The following is an 18,685-nucleotide window of genomic DNA, read 5'->3' as shown; positions in this document are numbered from 1 at the left end:
GTAACAGACACAATATGACGTGTGTATGAAGTTTGTTCTATCATTCTGCACTACAGCTCAGCGTTTAGACACGACGTGTCGCACTTTTACTCGCACTGATTCTTTGTTAAATGTACTTCTGTTAAACGTCCGAATAATGAGTGAGTTTGAACCTGACCAGAGCGCGTCGGTTCTTGTTGTTTTGGGTTTTCTGTGATTATTTGGACTGATTATAATTCTTCCTGCTTCTTGGCGGATCTTTCACGCGTTGCTGGATGTGCGAGAAATGCTTCATTTACAACGTTTCATTTTCAGACAGCAGAGAAAAGAGTTCACAGACCAGCTGAGCTGCATCGAAACGTTTGGATTGATTGTCAGAAAATAGTTTATTAGACATCAAACAAAACTGAATTTGCGCTACATTGATTATTTAATAAAATGTCACATAAAAAACACACGCCGACACACACACGCAAAACAAAACAAAAAGAACTAAAAAACACGCTATAAAAACACGTATATGCTACAGTACAGAGAAACTGATCTACAGGCATACTATTCATCTGAAGAACATCTCTCTCTCTCACACACACACACACACACACACACACACACACACACACACACACACACACACACACACACACACACACACACAAAATTACGCATATGTACACAGGTTCAACAAAGAAGACAGTTCTGATGAAAGGCACTCGGGTTTGAGGGGCTGACTTGTCTTAGTATTACATCCGGAACCAGTCTATCAATCTGCAAGTCACCAGGCTGGAGGAGGAGGAGGAGGAGGAGGAAGGAGTTACAGCGACGCATGAGAGCTTCAGTGTCTGAGGCAGATCTTTATGGAGCCTGTGTTTCAGAACTGGGGGTTTAGTGTGAAGTCCTCGTCGTCCTCTATGTCCAGTTCTTGGTCTGTGTCGTCTGACACGTCAGAGTCCAGCTCTGTGTGGGCCTGCTGTCGGGACACACAGTGTCCCGCTTGCGCCAACTCGGGGGCCGAGCCTGGCTGCCTCTGCTCCTGGTTCTGGATTCCGGCAGCCTCTATCATCTCATCTCCTTTCTTACCTCTGGAACTGTTATCCTCCACCTCCCTCTTAGGATTCTCCTGGTGAAAGCGAACCCCGTGGATTAGGAGACGGTACGAGTGTATTGTATATGAAGGAGTGAAAGGAAGGTAGGGCGACATCAGTCACCGCTGCTCACCTGCTTTAGTCTTCGCCACTTCGCACGTCGATTTTGGAACCAGGTTTTAACCTGAAAGGAAATGTTCAAAAAAGAAAGAAATGAATGATCTTCCTTCTTTAAATATTAAAACTCTGAAAGGATGTTTCTTATGCGCAAACTCGTCCGTAAGATTTCTGGCGTCAATTAAAAATTCGGTTTGTCCGCTGTTCACGTGGAAGCGGTTTAAATTCATTTTGGATCAAAGCCACATTGAATCAAATCAGCACGCAGCACAAATATCACACACACACACACACACACACACACACACACACACACACACACACACACACACACACACACACACACACACACACACACACACACACCCACCCATCGGTAATTCGCTACAAATTCCAACCATTCGCAGCCAGTAAATAGCTTTCTAGTAATAAAGTAGCAAAATCTAGTGTTATGCTACATTTCAAAAACGGAATAAATAAATGTATAAAAGTGTTTCATCGAAAATTGCGGCCGATCCTCCGGAGATCCTTCCAAACAGCTGCAGGCCATTACGGCACATGTGTGTGAGCCAGACCGGGCTCCGCTCACCTGTCTCTCGCTGAGCTGCAGCATCTTGGCCAGGCGTTTCCTCTCCGGAGGTGACAGGTACTTCTGCGTCTCAAACTTCTTCTCCAGCTCGATGGTCTGGTCGTTGGAGAAGCGCACCTGGCCGCCTTTTCTCTTATGTAAGGGCCGCTGGATGAACGGCGTCCACAGCAGAGGCTTCCCTGTGGAGAGATCCCACAGAATGCACCGTGTTTGAAATACATGAAATAAAACGAAATATTTATTTCTGGCTGTGACAAACCTGCCCGCTGTCGAAAAAGAAGCTACAGCATATAAACCTTCCTGCTGCCATCTGACATGAAACGAATTAACAAAACACGCTAGTACGCGACAGAAACACGGTACATTTGTACTGTGTTATATTAGGCCCACTGACGGCATTTTCACTCACATTCACGCGTTTGAACTCTTGCGATAAGTGAATTTTATCCACATGAAAATATAAGACAACACATTTCAAACATTTTCATTAAAAGCTCCGGAGCTGACGGTACAGCCTATACGCAGACATGCGCAGTGCAGAGACATCGAAAAATCGAACTATTCGGTCACAGAGAGAAGACGTGTTTTAGACTCTGTGGCCTCTCCCGGTCACCAGACAGCTGCGGACTCCAATGTGGAAAAGTTTGAGAGTTTATTATTTTTCAGGATTAATTATTGGATAACTATTATTTGGATTTATGTATTTATGTATTTATGTATTTTTTTATTATTATTATTATTATTATTATTATTATTATCATCATCATCATCATCATCATCATCATTATTAATAATAATAATAATAATAATAATAATAATAATAATAATAATTATTATTATTATTATTGTTATTATTATTATTATTACTACTATTATTAATAATAATAATAATAATAATAATAATAATAATAATTATTATTATTATTATTATTATTATTATTGTTATTATTATTATTATTACTATTATTACTATTATTACTATTATTATTATTATTATTATTATTATGTAACAGATGTAAAACTGTAATGAAGAATTTCTGATGGACAGGGCATAAACAGGAAGAAAAAGTGGAGACTATTAGTTACTAAATAGTGGGAAATGTGCGGGATTAAATAAGCTTGCGCTTCTTTCTACTGCATTGTGAAATAAATGTAAGTTATTTATAATTATTATTGTTTTGTTTGTCTCTTTTTTCTCTGTTGTTGTTATAATATTTTAACATGTTCAAAATAAAGATTTCATACAAATACAAATGATTATTATTATGATTATTATGATGTTTTACGTGTTTGTTGTTTTACACCGGTGCTGATTTTAATGAGGTTCAAAATCTCCAAAAGTCTCGATGTGCTTTTCAAAGTTTATACCCTAAAACTCGATTAGAAATGAACATAATTCCTAATTTACTGCGGATTAATGAGGGGAAAGGATCGGTGCTGTTGAAGAGATTTATTGGAGCGAAAGGCCGCTGGGTGCAATCAGAGGTGCTTTTGTCCTGTCTGCTTTCCTCCCCGGGTGATGGCCGGGAACAAACAACGGCAGCCTGCAGCCTGCTGCGAGCTGTCTTTTCAGGAAGGTCGTGACAGTGAAAACTATGGCCAAATATCCGCTTCATGTGCTTCCTGCTTTGCGGTGTGATTATAGGCAATGGCATCCACCAACAGACACTCCTGTGCTCAGCTCTGACACAATATGAATGTTTGTGGTCGAAACTGCTGTCAAAGACCTTCTTATTGCTGCGCTTTTCCTAAGGAAGTTAGCCAATCCAGCCCCAAGAGACACTGAGCGAAAATACAAGTAGCCTACAGGAAAGGTTGAGTAAAAATCAATTTGCGGCGAAAATGAAGGAAATGACATCAAATGAAACATTTTCACTGAATATGTGAGAAGTTTGTGTTCGTGCCGTTTACGCTCGGCTAATAAAGATCTGTGAAACTGGAATGATAAGCGCTAACTCGTTATAATTGTGGTAATTAAGCACGCGCACTTCTGTTTGAAATATTTCGCACTCACAGTTTTTGTTGGCTTTGTGTTACTTTGTAACTTTCTGCCGTTTGCGCGCGCAGACAGTCTCATCAAACCAGAGTATTAACGTGATCGCTGTAAATAGATGCACAGATGTGGCGGTTGGGATAGCTCGTTAATAACAGTTTCATAAAACTGTGAGTGACGGAGATCGGAACATAAGCGGGCCTGAAAGCGCGCGCACTGCAGGCTGCTTAAAATAGCCAGAGGAGGTGTGCGCGGTATTTATAGAGCACAGCTTCTTTAATCCGCTGTTCGACAAGACATATCATACGAGATGATTACAGATGATTGTAGGCGCTGAAACCAATCATTGTTCTCCTCCGGCAATCTCAGTTCGTGCTTGTTTGTCGTCTGTCTGAAAGGTCAGCTCAGTTGGGAGGACACGTCTGTAGCTGCTGTTAGGAGGACTTTATCTTTCTCATAAGTCCCCATTAGCTCTCTGTTTGCCTTATTTTCTTCTCGCCGCCAACCATAAAGAAAGTCAGCCACATCCTCGCGAGCCCGGCAGAGGAAGTGCAACAATATGTGAAAAACGGATCCCGGGCTATCAGAGGCCGAGTGTTTCCTGAATATGTCTGTATTGAGGATGTCGATAAAATAATCAGCAGCGTGCAGCGGGCTCCCGAGGAAGCGGCTGGCCGGGGTGAGACAGGAAAACATTTAACAGCTTCTGAAACCAGATTTACTCCTATCGACAGGCTCACAGTTTCCGCTATGAACGGAAAAAGGCCCGGCTTGTTCAGCAGCACACAGTCAGACGGTCCGCTTGTCACACTATACTTAAGAGGACCATCACTTCTGGCCTCTAACACGGCGCGCAGCGTGTGTGATGGCTTCAAGCACCCCGGGAACATCATGTAAAGCAGCTTTCACGGCTCCATACTCACACAGCCGATTTCACTAATACTGCTAATAATTATTATCATAATAATAATAATAATAAAAGACTTGTGGTAAGCTCATGGTCAGTCAATACCCTAGAGAAAAATAACCCAACTACTTGGTGCTCAAAAGTATATGACGCACACACACACACGCACAGCAGTGAAATAACAAGTGATTTAGGGCCTGGCTATGTTTTAGTCACTGGCTGACTCGGTCCTCTGATGTTTCAGAACAATGGGAGTCAGGAAAACGAGTCAAGGTTGCCATGCACCTCCCTATCACCACCAGCAGCAGCACACTGAATGGATATGCCTGCTGCTATTGTGGCCCCAAATACGTCTGTCACAATAACAATGTGACTCATGTGTGCGTGGTCGCGCATCGTGCACAAATGTTCTTGTGAGACCAAAATGAGCTGAAGGCTTCGCGAAGACGCACAAAGTGTGTCCTCGACTCTAAAGTGTGTTTAAGAGGAGCAGTGCAAGTGTAGATGATCTTGAGTTCGACATGCATGACCAAGCGTGATGCTTATGCAAAAATGGTTTCGCTGGGACTGAAACGAAGCTTGTGAAGACATTAAAGTTTTCATGCAAAGAGCAGAAAGTTGTCTTACTGCCACATCATCCAAGTGTATATGTTGCCGCGAACAGATTTCAGGTTCACCTAAGTTGTCACTGAGCGATATAATGTCCAATAATATATGATTTATTCATTTTACAATGCAAATTGTGAATATATGACCTTAACTATTTTAAGGGTCCTGATTTCCAGTGAAATAAAACCAGCAGTGCAGACTTGAGGAACTGAGTTTAACTGGCGCATTTCCACACAGGAAAACAAGAAACGTGATGCTGGCTGTCTGACGGCAAGGCAGCAGAAAAGGAGAAAATGGATATGTTTGCTAACAAATGATAAGACCAATATCAATGATGGAAATGAAATGGAACTCACCGAGAGGGTCGTGCCTGAGCAGCGCCTGTGCGTACTCCCCCATGGAGCGGTGGTGTTGCTGGTGAAACGGGTAAAAGGAGCCGGTGAAAGCCCCCGCCGAGGCGTACGTCGCCGTCAGCGCAGCGTGGTGGGACAGCGCGGGGTGGATCGGCGTGGGTTCATAAATCGGGGTTCTGTACGGCGAGATCAAACTTTTGAAGGACGAGTTGGGAGACGGGAGAGTCGGCGTGGGGATGACCGGAGTGGAGCAGGAAGATGAAGACGTTGGCGATGAAGAATAGGACGGAGATGTGGAGGTGGTGGTGGAGGTCCTCCCCAGAATGTCCTCGATGTAGAAGGGGGTCGGGTGTGCCGGCTGAATTGGGGTCGGTGCGTAAAGCGGGACGCTCATGATGCCGATCACCGCTGCTGCGCACTGGATCCAAACTAGGGGAGAGCTTCGCGTCTTTAGTCCCGCAGCCTTCCTCTTTCTATCACAGCAACTTTTTATGAGCCGCGCTAACCTCTGCTCAGCCAGTCCCGAAACACAACGACCAGAGCCTGTTTCCGAGCTGCTCGGGAGACCGTTACACTGTTTTAGTGTCCATCAGGTTGCTGCGGAGCTGCCACTCTGTTCAACTGTTGCTGCTGTTATCTGTCTGCAGCCGAAGGAGGGAGGAGATAAGTGGACGGCCAACTTCCTGCAGGTGGCCGGCGGCCGTTTCTGATTGGCTTGCACGCAGTTCTTAACGAACTCCACAGTGGTCGGATGACAGGAGAGGGGAGATAATTGTGTTTCAGAAGAATCGACGCGACGCAAACAGGTAATCAGAAAACAGACGAATGTAATGGAACAGAGCCGGCGCTGAGAGTAGCTGGGTCTGAAAATGCAAGTACGGGCCCGCTCACACTTCAGCCTCCTCACGGTCACACTCCTAAGAGTGTACACCGCCCATAATGTTTGAGTAAAAGTCACACTCCTACTCAGCTCAAAACTGTTTGCATTTACCCAAAGCACCTCAATCAAAACTTGCATGCAAAATCATATTACTGGATCATAGCCGAATAATGAGTGAACATCCGTTTATTGTTGCAGTATCTGCATACTGCTGTGTCATATATGTATTAGCACAGTGATATGTGTAACTCGGCACAATAAGAAATACGTTTTCACATAAATGAAATATAAGAGCACATGCACTGTTACACAGGAGGAGCGCACAGCGTTTTCGTGACCTTGTCTGTTAGCAGTCTCAGATGATTTAATGGTAACTTTGAGGAGATTTTGCATTAGAGCCGGGCTTTCAAAGATAAGATAAGTGTGATTTGAAATGATAGTTCTCACTGGTTTTGCTCCAGGAAGTATCATGTCACAAGTCAGCGGATTGGCCCACGAGGGTAGCTGTCCAAACTGTTTAGGTTCTCCCAGCCAGAGATCGGCATCATTGCTTTATGCAAAAAGACATTCCCCGTGGTTTGGCACCACGCTGAAGTGAGACAGTTAGGCAAAGAGCGCGATGATCCACTTGTGTGAATAACATTTCTTTGGCAACATTGTTTTTAAAAATGTTGAACAAATGTTGAATGTCAGATGGAAAACCCACGTGAACAGAGCACAGACAGCACGCAGCGCTGCTTTTATACCCACACACACACCTTTGTGTAGTCAAACGGGCCGCAGCCTTATCTTAACAGTGTAATAGAGGCCGACTGCGATCCACGGCCCCAACGTTGCAGCTCAATCAAGTGGGATTAACTCCTGATTTGAATGTTTGGAGTTTTCCTGTGAAATCCACTGTGGGATGAGATAGCAATAAACGCTCGTGTATGTAACGGCTCACTAAGTGATTGGATGTTAAACAATAACCGGAGACTTCTGCTTTAGTCACAGCGGGGCCCAGCTGCACGCGCGCAGGGCCTCGCGACATTTTATCATCACGCGAGTTCATTAATCGTCGCTGGAAACGGCGACTCGCACCTGGGAGCCGGACGACGGCGTTTATCTGCTCGCTCCCCGAAACCAGCCGCCGGCTCGATTTCCTGGCGCGCGCCCCCGTCTGCCAACTTTCTAACGGCTGTAATTTAGATAAAGTGGAGCAAACAGCCTTAAAGACATCAAAGACATCCACAAAACGGCTAATATTTGGACTGAGACAATCATTGCAGCTCATTGATCCGGCCAGCCTCCCGTGGCGTCAGACTCCGGGCCAAAAACCGCTGATAACTCGAGTGAGCCGCCCCCCGGCAGCTGGCGCCATATATCTGCCATTGTCAGTGCAAGCCACTCAGTCTCCTCCTCACGAGTCAACAGTATCCCGATTATCAAACGCATCGGGATGTGCCCGGCCTTCCTTTGTTCGAGTTTGGAATGACCGAGGAAACGTAACCATGAGAAACGGCACAGAGCATGCGCTATGGAAATGAAGCAGCAGGTGATACTCGGAAAATTAGAATAAGTATAACCATGCATACGCACTCTGTACTTGGTTTGGGCCCCTTTTGCATGAATTACTGCCTCGATGCAGCGTGGCGTGGATGCTATCAGCTGTGGCGCTGCTGAGGTGTTACGGAAGATTGTGGCCACACTTTGCACGATATTTGAATTCCTCGAGTTTCACCTGTGGATGTCTTCATTGTAGTGGGAAGCTTAGAGGCAAAGAAATAACAGTCCACGCGTGAGTTTGGACGAGCCCAGGGGGCTTTTTTACTTAATCATGTGCATCACTGCACTGAGCAGGACTCAAGGAAGACTTTGTAAAAGACATTTTTACAACAGTGAACAGGCAGCCGATAAAAACAAATCAGATCCTAAACTTACAACAAAAACTTCACAGGTGTTCGGTGCCACAGACACTGATCTCGCCGTTCCCTCGCAGCTCCTCGCCGATCGTACGATCAGGTTATTTACTCTTCACAAATCTGTGCAGGTCCAGCAACATGGTAACCTGCTGAGTCTCCTTTGCTCCCGTTTCTCATTATATGACTGTTTGCTTTACAACTTTTAATGTAAGGTGTCATGATGTTCAAACTTTAACTAAAACTGAAGAGTATGAACCAAAAATCTGTCTTTACATGAAAGGAAACCCCTTCCTCTTCCCTCTGCATCCTGGTCCCGGTCAGGTGACTACCTTCTTTGGCTTCGGATGATCCTCCTCCGGGTCTCCCTCTGAGCAGGTCTTCAGCGAGCGCAAGACGTGTTCCAGCGTCCACTGCTCCTCGTGTAAGGCGTGCTCCTCCAGAGTGAACGGACCCTGCTTTGTTCTGACCAGCTCCTTCACATGAGCGCAAGAGGACAGAGCTGCAGCACACAGACAGCGTTACTCAGCAACACGCCGTCGATGGAAAGGTGAAACAGGTGGAAGGCAGTCTCACCTTTTCCCAGGTCATCCACCAAACTTCTGACATAGAACCCACCACCACACTCAATATCTGCAACACGAAGGAAAGCGAAACATTCAGCCAAAGAGGACACAACACCTAAAAGCCTGTTGTGTGATGCAGCGTGTCGAACCCAGAGTGAAGAGAGGAGGCTTGAACTCCTGCAGGGTCAGGCTGTACACCGTGACGGGCCTGGCCGGTTTGGCATCGACCTTGTGACCTTTCTTCAGCAGGACAGACAGACGTTGGCCATCCTTTTTTAATGCCGAGTATCTAAAACGATTATAAGAAAAGAGTTGGTTACAAAATACACACATTTAGCACCAAGAACTGTTTTTATGTGAACTCCATGTATAATGACACAAAGGCACTGCTTCCTGCATCAGTGGGAATCAGCACTGCAGTGAGCAAACAGTGACCTCCAGAGGCTTCATAGGTCACTGCGCTACACTAATAAGACGAAAAACCCTCAAATGTTTAAAGAACTGGACCATTGAGAGGCCTTTCATTCATTCTCCCAGGGGACACGAACGGCATTAAAGGACACACGATCGGTTTACTGCAGCTGGACATTTAGATCTCAGAGCCTCTTCACACAGAACTGGGTCCACACATCACTTCTTAGCCTTTACAACAATTAGTCATTACGGCTCTCTGATCATATCATTAACCTGTAACATGCCATCAAACTGGCTGCACATTCAGAGAAAACTGGTTTCAGTTCAGCCACTTGTTGAAGCCTCTGGCGTCTACTGCAGCGTGTTGTGCGCTCTGCCGTGAAGGCGATTGGCTGCGGACTCCCATCTCTGCAGGGCCTGTGCGCCTCCAGCACACTGGGGCGTGCAGCTGGGATCTCAGCTGACCCTTCTCACCCTGGACTCAGTCTGTTAGACCTGCTCCCCTCAGGCAGGAGGCTCCGGCCCAGTCGCACCAGAACCTCATCATAAGAACAGTTTCTCCTCTGCTGTTGGACACATGAACAGTAACATAAGACTGGTCCCACCCCAAACACATGGCCCCATACTTCTCTGCATCTGTTCCACTTTTGCACTCATGTATATAGTAATCTGCTTAGCACTTTTCATTTTTATGTTTATTTAAGTGTTTGCCTTCATTTCCTAATGTTGGAAAGCTGCTCAACATTTGGCAATAAAACCTTTTCTGATTCTGATCTTTGCTTGTGTAGACTCAAAATGATGACACGGCTAATGTCCCTCAGAAAATGGAAACAGCTTCTCCACACATGGATGTGTAGGCCTACTTTAACAATCACACTCATTTTTGTGGTTCCCTGATTTGAATTTTCCTGCTGCATCAGCCAACCTGGCACATTCCTGGAAGCGTCTGTGATAAAGCTGGTGAACCGTGCAAAGCTGTCATCGCGCCTCTGAGTTCAATTCATGCACCTTCATGTAAGGTAAGCATCGAACCACTGCACCACGGAGCCACTAAATGACTGCAACCCCCAAAAAGGAAGCTCACATGAACCCCACGTTTATGCATCTACCATCAAATCCAACACCATCCCAAACAAGCGCAGTAACAGAGGACGTGAAGTCCTGAGCTGCTGCTCGGAAAGTTTAGGTTTCGTTTTCTGTAAAAGAAGATTTCATCTTAAGAAATAAACGTTTCGTTTGATCTAATTAAAGCTTCAGACGTTTGGATGTTGACTCACAGCGGAGGCACTTGCATGATGTCACCAGTGAAAGCTTTCAGCTTTTCCTCGACGTCCAGCCTGGTTATGTGTTCTAGAAAATGTATGAAAACATGACTCACTGAGAGACAGACGGTAAAGGAGAAACCGAAGTTTGCAGATTATCCTGCTGTGTCGATGGATCTGAAAGATCGAATTTACCAAAAGCTTTCTCCAGAGTCACGCTGCCGGTGGCATCAAGAGTGTCTGTTGCTTTTCCAAACTCTCCAACGGCAACGTATTTCTGAAAAACACACAGCATGTGTCACGTTTGTGTCACACCAAGTTCATCCACAGTTAACAAGTTACAGGAATCATTCATGCATTTGTCATCGCAGACATCTAAAGTTCACGAGGCGTTCGGGTCTGTTGAGAAGCTGTATTGTATACACAATGTCCTTATCAATAGATTTGCATGTATACTTGTACCTAAAAAAAAGTGCTTCTCTACACACGCAGAGGTTTGTGTTGTGGTTTCTAACACCTCGTTAGTACCTGTTAGATCTGCTACCATGAAAGCAGGAACAGACCAATCAGCACGTATCGACACAATGCTAGAAGTTCATGGGGGAAACAGACTTCACTGTGACACAAACTAAAGGACGCGTCGTTTTATTTGGAACATGTCAGTGTGCATCTGCTAAACCAACATGTTTGGCTTCATCCAGGTGACGACATACGGTAGAGTCAGAGCCTGGCTGTGCTCGTCAGCATGCACAATAAACAACAATCAGACACGCGCAGCAGTGCAGCTCTAACCTGCATTCATGCCTCGCACTTTTCACCAGACGTCAAGGTTTAATGCACATTTTAGTTTAGTTCAAACAGCAGTGAAGCAAACTGACCTTTGACCCAGTCAACATTGTGCTGAGCATTTTGGTGCCGTTCCCAACACCAACAACTGAAACAAAGAGAGTCCAATGATTAAAGTCCTGCTAGCGCCCCCCACAGGTTGAAGTGTTCACTGAACTCACTTTTAATTCATTCATCAAAGTTCACCAAACTCAGAATATACTGAAACATTTATATTTAGTGCTCATCTTCGTGCTTTGTTAAGTTGATAACAACCTTTATTCCCTTCTTCATGACATCATCACCTGGGACTTTGCAAGCAGCAGTGAAGCGGCTGCTTTTCCCTCAGACTGACCCAACATCACCTCAAGCTTCAAGGTTCTTTAGTATTTGTCACATGCATAGTTATACAAGTATAACACACAGTGAAATGTAGCTGACTGACTGAACAGCTTTTCTTATGCTTACGGACGAGGTGGAGGCGTGCTCTCGTCTCGCTGTGCTGCGGGGCGCAAATCAGACAACACGGCATCGTGCTGCAGGATGTTGTAGCAGCCATGCTGGTTAAGAGCCGTCTTGCTTGGGCGAGACGCTTCACCCGTTGCCTACTGGTGGTGGTCAGAGGGCCCGGTGGCGCCCGCCAGTGTCCGGCAGCCTCGCCTCTGTCAGTGCGCCCCAGGGTGGCTGTGGCTACAATGTAGCTGCCATCACCAGTGTGTGAATGTGTGGATGACTGGATGTGTAAAGCGCTTTGGGGTCCTTAGGGACTAGAAAAGCGCTGTACAAATACAGACCATTTAATTCAACCACAGTGAATTAATTTTTCCTAAAATTATGGGTGTGGCCACTTTGCCAGACGTACCAGCACAATCAGCAGGGTTGTCTGGCAGGTTCATCTCTGCTAACTGGAGTCAATGGACCGGCCTCCTGCACTTTTAGCTGCATAGGTGCTTTATAAAACACTTTAATAAAGACAAGAACTACAGTTGGGCTCATAGGTTATAAGGAAAATCGAGTCCTATGATATCATTGTTCAGCGACAGTGGTTTAACTTGCATTTGAAGGAGGCCATCGTTGATTTAAAAAGCACAAAAACAAAATACAGCTATCAGAGAGCAAATTACCAATGTAGTCCATTCTTAAAAAGATGGAAGCACGGGCCGCCCAGAAACACCTAAAGGCCCAAAAAACACTGAAGAAAATTTAAATGAATTCTTCATTTGAAGAAATAAAAATCCTGACAAAACATCGACTCAAGTCCCAAAAACAGTTGAAGAGCTCGGCCTGTCATTGTTAAAACCTACACCATGGTGCAAACCACTGGTTACACTCAAGACCAAGAAGGCCGGACTGCATCTGCCAGGAAACATTTAAAAGTCAGTTCTGGAGAAAAAAATCCCACGTTGTCAGGTGAAACTGAGATAAATTTGTACAAAAACGATGGCAAGACAAAAAGTATCCAGAAGGAACTGAAGCATTATCTGTCAAACATGCTGGAAGCAGCATTATGGGCTTGTATGGATGGCTGCCAGTGGAACTGTGCCACTTAAAGATGGTGTGACTGCTGACAAAGCAGCTCAGAGTTAGACAACCTGGGACAGCCTGTTCTACACTGCAGAAATGCAGGAAAAACACCTGATAGATCTAACGAGGTGCCCATAGACACTGAAGCTGTTTCCACTGGCACCTTGATGGAAGTGAGAGAGAAGGAAAGACAGGAGTGTGGAGGTGCTGCCTGAACATCATCTGTGATATCAGTACACCTCTCCAAGGTTGTGTTAAAAGTCCACCGGCCTCGCTCCTACACAGGTGGGTCATCTGGACCATTCCACTCTTCATAGAGGATGACGGGCCAGCACCAGGGGTACACTGCTTATGAGGAACATAGCTACATATCAAAACAATAAGAAGATCAGATTTCATGACTTTACTATATTTTATCCATAGAAAAACAGCAAGCATGTTGTCATAGAAAATGCAGGAGTCACGATGCCGCGGACTTTCCCAGGACACGCGTGGGTAGAAAAATGTGCAAAAGAAAAGAAAATGCACCTGTTACAGAAAAATGTTAAAGTCTTGAAAAAACAACTTCTAGACAAACGACAGTGTACGTCTCAGGGATTTGAGATTGTTATCAACATAAATCTATTTGATCTTAACTCTGTATAAAACGCCCCCAGACATGCATGACTGGAGCAGCCCTGGAGGTCGGGCCCTGCCGGTGCTTTACCGATGCACCCTGCCGGTGCACCCTCCAGTAAACACGGAGGGTGGGACTGACCCCCTCTCCCCCCTCCTCCCAGGGCAGGAATGACAACAGTCGCGCGTGGCCCAGCACCGGGACGTGAGCGCTAGCCTAGCCGCTTACCCAGCACCCCGCTGGCAGCGCTGTCCAGCGTCCCTCCGTGTCCCATCTTCAGGCTCTGGTTCTTCCTCTTCCGCGGGTTTGGATTTTTGACTCCCGCCTCTGAAAGATAAAGCGACACAAACGGTTTACGGTCAGCTTTCCGCAAACACCGGGCTGGACGTCCTGCTGCTGTTTGGTCCCGTTACCCTTGAGCAAAGCTTCCTTGAGTACATTTAACACGTCCGCGGAGGTCGGCCCTTGTTTTTTATATATCGCAAACAATCCGTTTAACGCCTGTAGTTGCGACAAAGAACTAGTTATCGCAGGGACGGTGTTACTGACGCTCCCGGACATGCTCGTTTCTCTTTTCTTTGGCTAATGTCCATCTTCTTCTTTTACCGTCAGTGGCAACTATGCGACCCGTTGTTGTCTTTACTGCCCCCTGCTGGTTGAGCAAACACTCCGTCTTCCTTCTGCATGAATAACATTATTAAACAACACGACGCTTAACAGCCTTCTGTTGTTGACGATCTGTTTAAGCAGTATTATAGGCAGTCTTCGCCCATCCTCACACAGATCAGGCCTGATAAAAACCAACAAACAGTTAGATAAATAAAGATTTTTTCGAAACTACGTTGACCAAAATGCTTTGCGCCAAACACTTCCTAGTTACTCTGTGCCCTGGTTTCCTTCTTCTGTCAGCTGGTCGAGCTACGACAACAATAACTGTCAGGACGACAGTTTTGGTGGAGGTCTGTGTTTTTATCTTAACCTGTAATTATTATTTTGATCGCTAGTCACGACATCCGGTTTAAACGCCTCCTTACTTTGATCATCGGTTGAAGATTTGATTGTCCCGCGCGAGCCTCTGACTCGCGTGGAGATAGCTCCTCGCGTCACTTTCATTCAAAACTGGCTGCTCAGCGTGGCTCTGCCTGTTACAAGCTACCATGTAAAATACACGTCAGTCCGCTCTAAATGCACACAGCTGTGCGGGCTGGTCGCTGCAGTGGTTACAGTTGAGTCAGTGTCGTGTGATCGTCAATTCTTTCTTACATTCAGCAAAAGCTCGGCGTTTTCGTTATTGATTAATGCGTTTATCTTTGATGCAAAGAAAATCAACAGCACATGTATAGATAGCAGCAGTAGCAACTTTTGTCTCTCCTTCTTTTCACCAGTTGGTCTGAGGACGGAAAGCTCTGCTCGTCAGATGATCAGGAGTCTGCAGAGCCTGGATGGAGGATTTCAGGCGGATATACCTCCGTCTGTGTAAGGAGGGAGGCGTGGAGCCTCAGGAGGGTGTTGTAGCTCAGCTCCAGGAGAGCAGGTCTGCTCAGGGCTCCAGACTGGACCTGAGTGGACAGAGCCTGTCTGCAGATACCTGCTCAGTGCTGGCTAAGGCCTTCCATAAGGATACTGTCTTTACTGAGGTGTCACTCAGTGACTGCATGCTCAGCGAGGAGGGTGCGTGAGGACAGTCTTTATGTAATATGGAGAATTATACAGTATGTGCAAGTGTATGGTGCTCGTTGATGTCAACGATGCAGTGAGGTGGCCCTGCCCGAGTCACTCTGCTGCGGCACGTCTATTTAACGTACTTTAGTCAGTCTGATGATTGATAAAACTATCAGAGCGAGTGTGTTAGGCTACATATCACACAGATGCTGTCAACAAAGTCCTTTGGTTCTGATCCTGAACACATCTTCACATTTACAGAGTTTTCTCTGCTTGAATTAGAAGGATAAATGCAAGCAGTCTTTTTTAAATGCAACAAACAAACAGAGAAATGGAGCACATTCATATAGATCTCTTTTCTCATTAGCACAATAAACCACATTTGCTGCTCTGGTAAATATTGTGACTCAGGATGTGTTAGTCACTGTGCTGTGTGTGACTCTCAGGTGCCAGAGTGCTCCTCAGTGGACTGTTTGACAACACGACTGTCAAAGTCCTGGATCTGAAGGTACCAGCTCCCAAATTAGACTCTCCACACACGGTGACACTAGTTTTATCTTATTGCACAATGTCTGTGTGTCCTTAGGTTGTGTTTTTATTGTTCACAGGGGAATAACCTGAGATCATCAGGAGCTGAGGTGCTGGGACAGTTGTTGGCACAAAACAAGACGCTGCGCAGGTAAGACTCATGCTTTTCCTGTCTGTGTGCCATTTCATTTCTTTCCCTTATGGAGGTTAATAGTTGTGTAGCACCGGTTTACAACTACAGATCGTAAGCTGTCTTTTAACAGCGGGAGACCTGTGAAAGCCCACAGGCTGAGTGTAGAGACACGCAGACACTTTAGTGATCACACAGAATATTTAGTAGTTGAGTTAACCACACAAAAACCGCTGTAGTCACTTCTGTTTATGGTGAGAAACACTCTGACACTTTGTATTTCACCACAAATGAGTTTCAATCAAACAACCAAGATGTGAACAAAAATATTGCATTTGTGGGAATTAAAGCGATTTTCAAACACCTGACATGAAAGTAAGAGCAGACAGCCTGTAGTGTGGGACATCATACTGAAAAGAAAACAAACCCATCAGAGAGACAGCAGAAACGTGACCCAGTCGTATCACGCATTTCTGATCATTGCAGGAACCTGTCAGCACATAGTGTGAGCACTGAAGAGTGTCCCTAATTAACTGGCAGTGTTTGGTTTTTGCAGGCTGGTGCTGGAGTGGAATGCGTTGGGCGTGTGGGACGAAGCTTTCTCGCTCTTCTGCAGCGGTTTAGTTTCCAACTGCGCGCTGACGCAGCTGGACCTGCGCAACAATCAAATCAACCACCATGGAGCGTCGGCGCTCGCTCTGGCACTCAAACGCAACAGCACACTGGAAGTTCTAGGTGACTCTAACTGGTTAACGTCATGTACCGTGTTGTTCGGTAGAGAACAGCTTTTAAGAGCAGCCTCCGTCGTATGGCAGCATCATAAGTTTAGGTTGTAGAGGCTGCTGTTGTCATCAGCACATGGTCCATGCTAACTCCTCTTACCTCTCTCAGATCTGAGGTGGAACAATATTGGTCTGCTGGGAGGCAGGTCCATGCTGGAGGCACTTCAGAACAACAAGAGCATAGTGCAGCTGGAGATGGCTGGGAACAACATTCCCAGTGACACGCTGAAAGCTCTCGGTAAGTCCTACCTGAGGTCGTAACGCTAGCAGTATGGCTTCGTTAGCGTTACTATAACATGGTCACGCTGAGAGCCATCTTTACCTTTCAGAGCAGGCCACAGGGCACAACTCAGACAGGCGGTCCACCCTGAGGGAGAGTCGCAGCCGCACACAGGTCCTCAGCAAGGAGATTCAAACACTGAAGGAGGAGAAGGGCCGGCAGGTAACCTCGCATTCCCGAACTGCAGACACCACAGGTCAGCCATTCACCTCCAAGAAACATTTCTCCCAGAGAAGCGATCAGAAGTCTACAACCTGTCTGAATACGGGACTTCTGATCCTCCCAGCACTTGCACCACCAGTAGGAAATCCCAGTGCATGCACTCTTGTAGCTATAGCCCACTGTGGTTACAGATCCACAGATCCACAGACCACAGGATGGATTCTGTAAAGGTTTATTTTCTGTGTAGTGATGCACCTTTATTTACTTTTCCAAAGAGACAAATGCAAACAGATCAATGTCAAAAAGCAATATGCACTCGAGAGGTGAGTGCAGCTGTTTCTCATCACGTAGTGGACACACAGCCTAGTTCCAGCTCAGTGTCCATACCAAAGTGAATCCCATAAATAGCCAAGACACACATATCGGTACAAATCAGGTTAACGTTTGGACTAAGCTGATAACGATGGAGCGAGGGTTGAGGGAGTCTGATATCTTCACGGTTGTCTACACAAATTTGTAACGTGTAGTCAGATATTTCTGTGAGTCATAATGAACCACAGTAATGTCCAGATAACCTACTCAGATTAAATACAGTTTTTTTTATTTCTAACTTTTGTTTCAGTTCCTGAGCCTGATGGAGACCATAGACAGGCAGAGGGACGAGATGGGGCGCTCCAGTAGGTGAGCGGTGACTCTGTGGCCATTGGCCAATAGCCTGGAAGATGGTGTGTGGGGACACCTGCATCCTCTTATGATTCTGTGACTTTCTCTCTTTCATCAGGTCAACCTCCAGTCAGATCGGCCAACTCCAGGAAGCTCTGAACGAGAGAAAGTCCGCTGTCAACTCTCTCACCGCAAAGTAATCGTTTCCTCCTCCATCAGTCCTCGTCCAGCAAACAGCTGTGTGAGAAGACAGCTGCTCGTATATATGTGGCTGCTGCAGTCATACAAGAAGAAAGCACGAGGATCACTTTATATCAGGAGACTTGGCACTCAAAAAAATGCTGAAATCCACGGAGAGTTCTAAGCCCCTCCCCCAGTTAGCCAGTCGTGTCGTGCTGCCGCGTGTGAACAATAGGTTGTAATGCTGTCAAACTGTACGTGTGCCCAGCAGGTGTGGAGTAACGTGTCACAGGAAAGCTCTTTGTTACAGAGTCACAGAACGTTGTTTGTTTTTGACGTGTGGGTTTGAGTCCCACTGAGCACTGAAGTGATCGTTGTCCAAATAACTGCCTGGATTTCGTTTACAATCTAGCAGAAACGCAGGGTTCTGACTTACTTCAAGGTCACAGCTTTCAAATGCTGTGGATACATCTGGAAAAACACAGCACATGCAAAAATGCCCCCAGACATCTTGCAACTGAAGGATTTTTGCATGAAGCCACGGCCAAAAAAGTCAGCAAGCTGAGGAGAGCGGTGGACAGTTATGCAAAAGGCAGAGGAGTTATTTCTGCCAGCAGAGAACAAGAGAAACAAGAGGGAGTCCAGCCCTCCTCTCCTTCTAACCAACACCTTTATTATGAG

General features: G+C 45.8%; 3 protein-coding genes across 5 annotated transcripts in view; 1 reads left to right on the top strand and 2 right to left on the bottom strand.

The window, feature by feature from the left end:
• Window positions 1-346: 346 nt before the first annotated feature.
• hhex (hematopoietically expressed homeobox) lies at window positions 347-8,173 on the bottom strand. Its single transcript, XM_004570368.4, has 4 exons — window positions 5,636-8,173; window positions 1,771-1,949; window positions 1,198-1,248; window positions 347-1,099 (listed from the first exon to the last, which is right to left on the bottom strand). Exons 1-4 carry the CDS (start codon window positions 6,024-6,026, stop codon window positions 851-853), a joined length of 870 nt encoding a protein of 289 aa, XP_004570425.3. The 5' UTR covers window positions 6,027-8,173; the 3' UTR covers window positions 347-850.
• A 117-nt stretch (window positions 8,174-8,290) lies between these two features.
• On the bottom strand, window positions 8,291-14,236 carry trub1 (TruB pseudouridine (psi) synthase family member 1). The gene is made up of 8 exons (XM_004570365.4): window positions 14,031-14,236; window positions 13,846-13,944; window positions 11,531-11,586; window positions 10,848-10,929; window positions 10,668-10,740; window positions 9,126-9,265; window positions 8,987-9,043; window positions 8,291-8,912 (listed from the first exon to the last, which is right to left on the bottom strand). The coding sequence occupies exons 1-8, from the start codon at window positions 14,176-14,178 to the stop codon at window positions 8,731-8,733; spliced, it is 837 nt and encodes a 278-aa protein (XP_004570422.1). The 5' UTR covers window positions 14,179-14,236; the 3' UTR covers window positions 8,291-8,730.
• lrrc45 (leucine rich repeat containing 45) overlaps window positions 14,184-18,685 on the top strand; it is a 14,440-nt gene continuing 9,938 nt past the window's right edge. Inside the window, exons 1-9 of one of the 3 annotated variants that reach the window (XM_024800080.2) lie at window positions 14,184-14,576; window positions 15,003-15,288; window positions 15,726-15,787; window positions 15,888-15,958; window positions 16,494-16,672; window positions 16,829-16,957; window positions 17,049-17,161; window positions 17,784-17,842; window positions 17,943-18,020. In XM_024800080.2, the coding sequence (XP_024655848.2) occupies window positions 15,060-15,288; window positions 15,726-15,787; window positions 15,888-15,958; window positions 16,494-16,672; window positions 16,829-16,957; window positions 17,049-17,161; window positions 17,784-17,842; window positions 17,943-18,020 (920 nt within the window). In that variant the 5' untranslated portion in view covers window positions 14,184-14,576; window positions 15,003-15,059. Of the gene's footprint in view, window positions 14,577-14,822; window positions 14,848-15,002; window positions 15,289-15,725; window positions 15,788-15,887; window positions 15,959-16,493; window positions 16,673-16,828; window positions 16,958-17,048; window positions 17,162-17,783; window positions 17,843-17,942; window positions 18,021-18,685 lie in introns of those variants that run through there. The other 2 variants (XM_024800081.2, XM_024800082.2) reach the window with 2 other exon arrangements.

This window comes from Maylandia zebra, linkage group LG8 (genome assembly GCF_041146795.1).
Source record: "Maylandia zebra isolate NMK-2024a linkage group LG8, Mzebra_GT3a, whole genome shotgun sequence".
In the NCBI taxonomy this organism is placed as follows: Eukaryota; Metazoa; Chordata; class Actinopteri; order Cichliformes; family Cichlidae; genus Maylandia; species Maylandia zebra.
The sequence above is the reverse complement of the archived record's forward strand: the minus strand, read 5'-3'. Positions and strand labels throughout refer to the sequence as shown.

Excerpts from the sequence above, each read along its gene's own strand:
- trub1 (XM_004570365.4), bottom strand. The coding sequence starts at position 14,178 with ATGTCCGGGAGCGTCAGTAACACCGTCCCTGCGATAACTAGTTCTTTG. Across the intron at positions 10,741-10,847 it reads GACTCTGGAGAAAGCTTTTG|AACACATAACCAGGCTGGAC; the intron begins GTAAATTCGATC and ends TACATTTTCTAG. Across the intron at positions 9,044-9,125 it reads GCCTCCTCTCTTCACTCTGG|ATATTGAGTGTGGTGGTGGG; the intron begins GTTCGACACGCT and ends TTCGTGTTGCAG.
- hhex (XM_004570368.4), bottom strand. The coding sequence starts at position 6,026 with ATGAGCGTCCCGCTTTACGCACCGACCCCAATTCAGCCGGCACACCCG. Across the intron at positions 1,950-5,635 it reads GCTCAGGCACGACCCTCTCG|GGAAGCCTCTGCTGTGGACG; the intron begins GTGAGTTCCATT and ends ATCTCTCCACAG. Across the intron at positions 1,249-1,770 it reads TGCAGCTCAGCGAGAGACAG|GTTAAAACCTGGTTCCAAAA; the intron begins GTGAGCGGAGCC and ends ATTTCCTTTCAG.